This window comes from Aplidium turbinatum, chromosome 7 (assembly GCF_918807975.1).
Source record: "Aplidium turbinatum chromosome 7, kaAplTurb1.1, whole genome shotgun sequence".
NCBI classification, from domain to species: domain Eukaryota; kingdom Metazoa; phylum Chordata; class Ascidiacea; order Aplousobranchia; family Polyclinidae; genus Aplidium; species Aplidium turbinatum.
The window spans coordinates 6,315,558-6,325,842 of record NC_137478.1 but is presented as its reverse complement, the minus strand read 5'-3'; the positions used below and the strand labels follow the sequence as shown (position 1 = coordinate 6,325,842).

Below are 10,285 nucleotides of genomic sequence, written 5' to 3'. Positions count from 1 at the left end.
CTTGGTAAATTTAGTAAAACAAAATTCAGGATTTCTTTTTTTTATCAATTTTAATGTGTTTTACTGCAGTGCACTTGTTTTCTTGGAAAATTTTAACCTATCTTGGAGAAATTAATTTGTAATAGTTTGTTATAACACAGCGATGATTAATATGTGTTTTCGACGTTAAATGATCAATGCACAAATCAGCAACAATTTAGTTCAATTTTCTTTACCAAGCTTTCCCTCTTCTAGACAAGATGGCAGATTAACATGTATGGCACAAGAAGAAGTCTTGCGTTGCGTATTTTGTCGTGTTCTTGCTCATTTTGACATTTTCCTCATATAACAGTGATCCACAAAACGTTTGTAGGGTTATTATGGAAGTTCAATTAATTTATCAATTTTGAGAAAGAATGTTCGCTGTGCTACAAATTGGATTGCAAATTTAATTTAATAATACCTGCACTTTAAAGCCAGGATTTAAGCAATTTGCGGTTTCATGAAAGAAAGTTTTCATGTTTACTGCTGAAAGTATGGAAAAGGTAATAGGCAGAAGGAGTAAAATACACTTGCTTGGAATAAACGGATTTATGGCTTGAAAAAGAAGATTTTTCAGCAGCACAGCCTATCAACTAAGAAAACCTTCCACAACCTCTATTCTGGTTACGAAAGTGGATAAAGTTCAAAATTTAGCACTAGCATCACTATTTAGGCTAAATGTTTACTTTTGGAGTCCAACCACTTTCGTAAACATACCATTGGAAGAGCATCATATCTTATATCAAATTTATTTGCAAATAAGTTTTCACGCTGTATCATTGTGGAAATATCCTTCGCTCCATATACACAACTGTAGTGTCGCCAGAAACCTGCAAATAATAAGCTAAATGAACAACGTGTAGTCCACATTACTTCTTTGGCAGATGCGGGGATAAAGTTCCCGGGCAGATGGTTTTTATTTTATTGTTTATAAGGATGAACAAAATACTGTAGTTGTTCCATAATACATTAGTTTATACAATTTGTGTAGAAAAACAGAACCTAGCTTTGAGAAACGATAAGCTATAAGAATGAGTAACCATGGTTCAGCTTTTATCATGTACGGTAGTCTACTCTTGATTAGACTACTCCCTGATTAAAATATCAATTCACCACGGATGCCTTCGCTTAAGCTGATATTTGACTACCTAATCAGACAGTCGGTTTAATCGGCCGCTTAAAAGATCCGTTGATAGAGCATCCAACCCTCAGCGTTCGTGGCTGTGACTTTTAGCCATTTAAAACTTCTTTAAAAGTTCAACCAAAATGATTTCACATGGTTTGATAAAAAAATCAACATATTTGTTTACCATTGCATGATCTGTTGTTTGAGTTAAAGACAATGTAGTAAGGCCAGATGTCATTTATTGCTATTCCTCCAGGTGCTTCAGGAAGGGAAGCTAACATCAGCCAATAATGCTCATCCGGAGTAGCTGTGTCACGTGACCATTCCAGGAGAGCTTTTGCTTTTTCACTTTCCCATAAAATCCACCGGAGGAACGAACGAGAGTAAATGTTATAAGCTAGATTTTTCCTCAATGGGATTTGATAAGGTGGTGGTGATTTACGTGTTGAGGTTTCTATTAATTTAGTTTCAAATCCAACTCCTTTCACTTTTTTGCTTATTATCCTGTAACAACAATGTGTTTTTTTTTATCAGATTGAAGAAAGTACAAAATGACCAAGTAATTTCAGTATTTGTCAATGTAGATATAAACGACCTGTTTTATCCTGATGCTGCTAGTTCGCTGAGGTAGTAGCGGTTTGCATTAGCTTTCAGAAGACAGTTCCCTAGCCATGTGCTATGACGAGGATAATTCTTCATATGACGAGAACATTCGTCATAGCATATGACTAGGGAATTGTGTTTGAAAATCTAGTGCAAACCGCTACTACCACAGCAAACTTGCATCATCGGGATAAAACAAGTCGTTGGTATCTGCATTGTGAAGTAAGCAACGATCATGCTGCTAAAAGCGAAACTCAATCTATTACATAATTGCAATATGTTCATTAACAAATCCTGGAAGAGGAAGCTGAAAAAGAGCCAACTATAAACAAAATTCAAAAAAAAAATGAACGAGTGCACTTAAGATTAGGTAAGGTAAGATTGCAACATTGGCCACTGTCCGCAGTTAACAATGTCTTTTTAGACATTAACTTTAAAGAAATGACAGAGTCAAAGGTCATGTAAATTTTCGCTTTGTGGAGCTACATGCACAAAAATATTACTGATATTTTTTTATTCACTTGAAAACTAAAAACTTGCAAAAGTTGCAAAGAGAATCGCCTACAAATTAGTGGAATTAGTACGAGAAAGTAAATAAATGTCAATTGATTGGATCCATCACCACAGTCCATCGTGTAAGTGACATTAGAATTACGAGGGTAATCATTAACAGGGCTACCAACGATTTGCACTAAAAAATAAGGACGACAAAAACGAAGTTTTTCAATTTAAACATCAACACATGTGTCAAGTCATTTACTGCTTTTTTTTTTCAGAAACATTATTTCAAAGTAATTTCTTGTTCTTAGAGATTACTCTGTGCATCTCAAGGCAGCTGCAGTTTAAGTCAACAAATGAGGTTATTCCAAGTCAGCCATTTAAGCATTATGGAATAAAAACTAATAGTCCATATAAAGGGTGTTTCATTAAGACGGATCGATAAAAACAGTGTTAATGGGTAAATTTTATTGATTTTTTTATGGAATTACGTTATTTGGCACATGACAATTATGTGTGAAAAATAAAAACAGTAAATAAAACAATACTTTAGCTGCCAGCGTTTTGAAAAAATAGGAGCAGTTCTCCTCTTCCTCTTGTTGCCATGGTAATGAAAAAATGTGTTGCCAAACTATTGAAACGCACTTTGAAATTTCGGAGCAAATCGGCGAAATGACAATTGCATTTACAAGCGCGCAGCGCCAGTCAGCAAATCAGTTTTTTTACATTGAATCAACCTGTTCAGACGTGAAATCAATGCAAAGAAAAACGATAGGCCAACTGGTTGATTCAACGTATTCAGACGTTGAATCAATGAAAATATGAACTGTTAGCCTAATTGAGTTCTTTGAACAAATCGAATGGCTTCTGTAAATGTTTCTCAGTTAAAACCTGTACCTAGTCAGCAAAGTTCCCTTTTGTACATGATTTCAACGTCTGGCGATGTTGAAATGATGCAAAAATGACAATTTTTGCTGGCCAGGAGCTAGGCTACCTACTGAACTACGCCAGTTGCAACTGGCAAACATATTTCCTTTCGATGAAACCTACAGGCTACCACGTTTGGTTTGTCTTTATATTACATTCAAAAGTTTTGTTGACATAAAAAATTCTTTGACTGTTTTGAGTTACAGCATCTTTTTGTGAAAAAGGTTGTTTTAATGTATACGTAAAACAATTATTTTGAACAGTCTGTTCAAACTCCTAATTCACAGGCTGAAGACACTCAAAAGTAAACAGTGGATGAGATATATTTCAAATATCATATTATTTATTTGCTTCAGACAAAGCTGTCCATATCCAAAACAACAAAATAATACACAAACTGCAAATGCACAAAGGTCACAGAGAGCCACTTTGGATGCCGTCGGTTTAATAGCTCACTAAACGGGCTATCTACTGTTACAAATTTACATACAATCAGCGTTGGAAGCATTGAAAGTATTCAGAATGATAAAAACAATCAGATGAAATCAGGTCTGATATAAAGCGATTTGAGGAGTGAATGCAATGCATAAAATCAACAAATAACTTATTTAAAAAATGAACATATTATTATCATAAAAATGTAGGACTAGCAGTAAAAATTGCCTTTGAACATCGATTTTGTTGTGATTTGCAGTAAGCAACTACACTGACAGCAAAATCTGCCATTTTTACATTGATTCAACGTCTGCAGACATTGAATAAATGTAAAAATTGTGGATTTTGCTCTCTGGGTGGTCATAAAACATTGAGAGCTATAAGCCTTATTGTTACTCAACGCAAAAAAACAGTTTACTAGCCGGACGCATATTGGACGTATGTGTCTAAATGCCACATGTACTATGAGACAACTTTTCTTCCTCCTGATCAAGACAATTGCTTTTCTTCTGACTATTTATGTCAAGTACCATGATATCTTCTTCAGCTCTCTTCTTTTATTCCCGCATCTACATGAGTTTAAAATATACTATTGTCTTATTTCATTTTTAGGTAAAATTTTGCACAAAAATTGCGGTACTTGTTTGCATAAATACGAGCAGTTTCCTTTACAGTACGGTATGCTATTATCAGGTAGGCTACCATATAAAAACACCGTAATCTTAATGTTAAGCAACAGAAAGCAAGGTTGTTAAAACTAACTTTTAAATTGGGTGATCATTCATTTTTTTCTCACCTCATATTCCACTTGACTTTCACATCCAATATTACTTGTTTCTGCCAAAATACTTATATATGGTTTGACAAATCCATGTTGGACTACACATTTTATAGATTGGAAAGTTTCAAATTAACTTATTTACAACCTAATTCAATAAAAAAGAACCAATGTCATCATAGCATGGTCATGGTCTATATTCATAAGAAAAATTCATTTCTAATCTTCAAGGTTTTTTCACACTGGTTGGTATTTTGATTTCTATTTAATTTTAAGAATTTGACGGGGAAATGGGTTAAAAATCGTTTTTTTTTTGGGTTTAAAGTTGAAGCAACCTGTCAGCCCCCCAGGTTGGCAACCCATTAGGATTTTTGGGGCATTGTGACATCATGTGACGTTAAATTACACCACAATTGCACGAGCTAATTCGTTTACGGCAGCAGAACTGTTGGGTAAATTTTATTGATTTCTTTATGGAATTATATTATTTGGCACATGGCAATTATGTGTGAAAAATAATATCGCTCAAATGTTCGCCAAGGCTTCGGCGGCACACCTCCACTCGATGGACAAAAGTTTTAATGACATCTCTGCATAATTGCTCCTCGATCTCACCAATATGCCTTATTATCTCATCCTTCAGCTGTTCAATTGTTGTCGGCTTGTTGGCATAGACCTTACTCTTAAGGTAACCCCAAAGGAAGAAATCCAGAGGCGTCAAATCGCACGATCTTGCTGGCCAATTCACTTCGCTGTTTCGAGAGATGATGCAACCTGGGAATTTCTCATTCAATAAAGCCATTGTTGCATTGGCTGTGTGGCATGTGGCGCCGTCCTGTTGGAACCACAAATTCTCGACATCCATAGCATTCAATTCAGGAAAAAAAAGTTGGTTATCATGGCACGGTATCTCTCGCCTGTCACAGTAACAGAATTACCGGCATCATTTTCGAAGAAAAACGGTCCAATTATCCCGCCATCAAAAAATGCACACCAAACAGTGACTTTTGATGGATGCATCGGTTTTTCAACAATTGTCCTTGGATTGTCATTAGCCCAAAAGCGACAATTCTGCTTATTAACGAAGCCACTTAGATGGAAATGGGCTTCATCACTAAAGATTATTTTTTGTGAAAAATCCTCATCGATTTGTCTTTGCTCGTGCGCCCAATCGGCGAACGTACGACGCTTCAAATGTTCTTGTGTCAATTGAATTTCGTAAGCCTGTAGAGATAAATCTTTAGTCAAAATTCGATGCAGCGTGGTTGCGGAGAGGTTCAATTCCTGCGCGCGATTGCGAATAGAGGTGCCTGGACTCTCGGCCACATTCTCGCGCACTGCAGCAATGTTTTCAGCTGAACGGCATAAACGAGCACGCAATGGTGTTTTCACATCTGCGACCGACCCAGTTTGTTTGAATTTATGAACAATTTTCCCAATTGCACTCTCGGTTGGTCGATTATGCTGACCAAAATAATCGCGAAGTGCGCGAAATGCATTTCTGTTCGAACGTCCATTTTCGTAATAGGCTTCAATAACTTTAACACGTTGTTCGATTGTCAATCTTGTCATGGCTGAAATTGTCAAAAACTTAAATTTGTTAAATTTGAAAAGAAGAGGTTAAAAATTATTTAACGTTTAAGCCTAATTCACATTTAGCATCGTTCCAAGCTATATTGGAACACCCTTTTATATGCAACACTGACGGTATCGGTATTGCAGAAAATACGATAATATAAGGATACAAGTCAAAAACAAGGACATATCTTAGTAATAAGAATATTAATATCTTATTAGACAGAGTTCTTCCAATAAAGACAAATCTCAGAAACAAGGATGGTATATGGTTGCCTTGGATATTAGTGTAAACAACTTCCTGTCTTACACGCATTCAAACGAAATTTCTAAAGCTTCGTGATAAAGTAATGTCTGGTTGTGTAAGCTTTTGTAGGCTTATGAAGTTTTTAACTATTCATTGTAAACAGTTCATGGTGTTCAAGCTGGCATACAAGCTATGAAAACCAAATCCTCTACCTTAAAAGAAACAAAGGATATTGATTAAGGCCATATATTCATTTGAGAAGTCACTTATTAAAGTCCTCTAGTGAAAAAACAGCTCTTACTTATGAACAAACTTCGTTCTTCTCAGAATACCTGGTTGCAGGTTATCGTAATCTCCGTGGATCACACTTCGACCTCTTAATTTCTCCAGTTGCTTTACAATTTCCAAATTAGTCTTTAGAGGAAAGTCCTGCAAACACATTACAAAACAATTTTAAAAGGTTGCCGTTATTTTTTTAAGTTTGGAGGAAGTACTAGTGTGATGCAGCAGCGAACTAGCTTATATTACAGAGATACTAATATCCGTACAGTTGTTCTTTGATTTACAATAAAAAAAATTTTGTTTTGCTTTCTTTTGCACTTTAGAGAATCGATCATTTGACAGTTGCTCAAAAATTTGTACCATTGAAAAACAGTCAAATTTATGTAAAGTAAAATACTTTATCTCGAGGTAGGCTACACTTTGATTGAAACAAATTTTAATATTTTTGAAATCATGTATTTTACTCTTACTTTACCCAATCACATACAAACAGTAGGCTATAAACAAATAACTCTGTAAACTGCATGCTAATCTTGATGGTAAAAGCCAGAGTTTTGTACAACACAAAGCACTTGCGACAAGAAATGCTTTCACTTTTCATCATAAAGTGTCATGGCTATATGCAGAAGCAAATCAAACAGCTGTTTATTTTTTGTAAAACTATATTAAAACGAGTATATTTTTAGCAAGACAACTGATTTCCTACTACGTTAGCAGTAAACTATAAGTTAACACTATACTGAGTATAAACTTGTGCTTACAACTGCGCAAGAATTTACAAAATAATTCAAATTTGCTTTAAAAATATGCCCATTATAAAGCTATTGCGCAAGTATGGCTAATACAAGCATTGCAAAATACTCTCTTACCTGCCCACTAAGATTAATTAAATAAGTCCAGTTGTAGACAGTTTCAGGAATACTGACCAAGTCTTTCATGCAATTAAGATCAGCTTGTAGACGTGTGAAAGAAGCATAGATAACACTTTCTCTTTTCGTTGCTAGGATTATGTTTGGAAAACATGTTGCGACAACCTTCATTGTTTTAAAAATGACGTCAGATGATTTTGAGTCCACGTGGACACAATAGATATTCTGAGTTGCGTACACTGCACTTAACAGTAGCAACACTTGGTTGACATTTGTGTGAATCAGAACACTGAAAGCAATCGGGTTTTGAAGTTCAAGATCAGTTACATTGTTTTGAACGGGGAAGGAATAATGTTTCATCAATTGACTGCAGCTATGTTGCGCTAAAAGCAGAACATCATCGTCATTGGTGAAGTCAGGCTGCTTTCGATAAGAGTCATTAAGTTCTCCATTAATTATGTGGCGGCACAATTTGCTTTTTTCCAAACTTTTCTTTACATGTGGCTGCACATGATAGGATTTTGACAAATTTTCGTTCTGGTTGGATTGTTGATTACATATGACTTTAGAAGGTATTTCAAAGTCCACATCATGTGTAGCTGGGATTGGTTTGTCAAAACTGGATCTAACATTTACAGCACCAAAATAATAAATTAAACAAAAGATTATCGTAAGAAAAATATATAATAAAGTCCTTGTGTAATTCATTTTTCTTGATTTAAAACCAAACCAAAGAGATTCCAGGCATACTCCTATGACACCAGTCTCACCAGCACATACTTTTTTATCACTTGGCAATGCATGAAGTGTAGATTTAGTCCATAATACTTTCGAACATAGACCTACAAGCCTAAAAAATATACGTTAAATTATAGTAAAGTGTTATTACTTACTTCACAATTAGTGCATAATATTTGTAACAACCAGGACAAGATTTAGACAAAAAGAGGGTCTAGGCCATTCCCCTCTTGACTTTGAGGCCCCTAAACTCCACCCTTACAGCCATAGTCATAGTAGCCTATTTCAAATAACTGCTCATAACATAGCGAATTGGTGATGGAGAAATATGCCCACAGGTGTTAAATTATAACCATTTGAAGATAACTAAAGTTCGTAATTGACTGCATGACTAAGTGTATGCCGATCACTCTTACAACCGACAATTCATTCTAGAACTTATTCGTCTCTCTCTGTCTTTTAAGAAGTTGTTTTAAACTTTCATTCTGAGTGGACATCATGTCTACTTTTAAAAATCAAGCCGCCCGGTCAGCTCAGTGATTTAGCGCCTGACTCAAGATCAAACGGCATAAGATCCCAGAGCTTTGACTCGTAAAAACGCTCAAATTTGTCCACAACCGGTAGAGGCCCGCAAAAAATGACATTATTTGTTAAGTACTAACAAAATTTTATTCATGACTACTGACAGTTAAGCCATTAACAAGGTAATAAAGTTAACAAAGTAACATTCAAGTTGTGTTAGCAGCGTGGTCCAACTACTTTTGACTTACGGGCCACTTTACAAAAACGTGACAACTTGTGGGCCATTTCCAATAAAATGATAGTGAATGCGTAATCGAAATTGTTAAACAATAGCAAATAGAAATTTATTGCAAATCTCTATCAGTGAGATGCCTGTGGTGGAGATTTCTCTGATACTATCGTTTCTACATCAATTTCAATGTTAGTGGTGGCAAGTCGGAGACTATCTTCCAGTGTTTCGTCTATCATTCGATTTCTGTTTTTAGACTTGACTTGCTTCATTCTAGAAAATGTACTCTCACACATGTATGTGCTTCCAAACATTGAGTGCATTTTTAATGCAAAATTTTTCAGTTTGGGAAATCTATCCTTGCTGACTACTTTCGAGAAGCACTCTGAGGTTTCATTTTTCCTTGACAGCAAGAATTGGTTGCACTGAAGCTCGCAGAGTTCGAGCTGAAGTTCTGGTAGCTGTGTTTCCACATTAACATCCATAGGATTGTTATACAAATGAAGATTAGGTTTTAATCTGTCAAAATCTTTAAATCTATTCTCAAGTTCACAAGATAAATCCTTAATATCTTTCACAAAATAATAAATAAATAAATAAATAGCGCAATAGCCAGTATTAGGGTTCCAATTTAAAAGATACATAACATGAAAACTGTGGAATATTTAACGGAAACAAAAACGCCTGGAACACTAGGTACATATCAGCCTTTAAGAAGCCTAGTTGTACTGACGAGACCTGATAGGTTGAAATAGTGTAGGCCCTGCTGTCTACAACTTTGAATTAAGTTTTTGACACTTTTTATCCAAATGCTATACTTGTTCTAATTGAAATTACTTTCTGTAACATAAATACAAATTAAATCAATACTGTGAAAGCTCGCGGGCCGCAAAAGTTCTATCTGCGGGCCGCATGCTGCCCGCGGGCCTGTAGTTGGACCACGCTGTGTTAGCCTATTTCCTTTACATAAAAAATAAAAACAACATACCCATACGTCTATAAATATCTAATCTACGTTTTTGGAACTGGTTGCGTTTCAGAAATTTTCTTGTTATTTAGTCTGCCATCTGAAAAGTTTGCAAATATATGAAGAGCTCAGGTGCATAACGATCAAACTCCATTATTTGAGATTTTTAGATTTTACCATCTCCCGTTGTGTTTAGCATCGAAAGTTTTATGTAGCAATCCTTTTTTGCGGCAAAACGATCAATATCTTTCAAAATAAGGCTTTAAAACAACAGGGTTCAGCCACAAAACGAGCAATCTCAAACTTTCATTTGCAGTTTACTCGAAAAGTTGGTTTTGGTAGTTTGATCGTTTTGCACCTGGACTCTTCATATGTTTAAACGTTTTTAAATATGCGTGGTAACCTAACCTAGGCTACATCTTAAATTTTGAAGCCCTCTAAATTTGAAGCCCTAGGCTTTAGCTTTCC

The 10,285-nt window shown here is 35.4% G+C and overlaps 1 protein-coding gene across 1 annotated transcript; it reads right to left on the bottom strand.

The window, feature by feature from the left end:
- Positions 1–201: 201 nt before the first annotated feature.
- LOC145773696 (beta-1,3-galactosyl-O-glycosyl-glycoprotein beta-1,6-N-acetylglucosaminyltransferase-like) lies at positions 202–9,842 on the bottom strand. Its single transcript, XM_082584832.1, has 7 exons — positions 9,839–9,842; positions 9,235–9,421; positions 7,362–7,986; positions 6,512–6,639; positions 1,332–1,651; positions 708–851; positions 202–230 (listed from the first exon to the last, which is right to left on the bottom strand). Exons 1-7 carry the CDS (start codon positions 9,840–9,842, stop codon positions 202–204), a joined length of 1,437 nt encoding a protein of 478 aa, XP_082440958.1.
- Between the last annotated feature and the right edge of the window lie 443 nt (positions 9,843–10,285).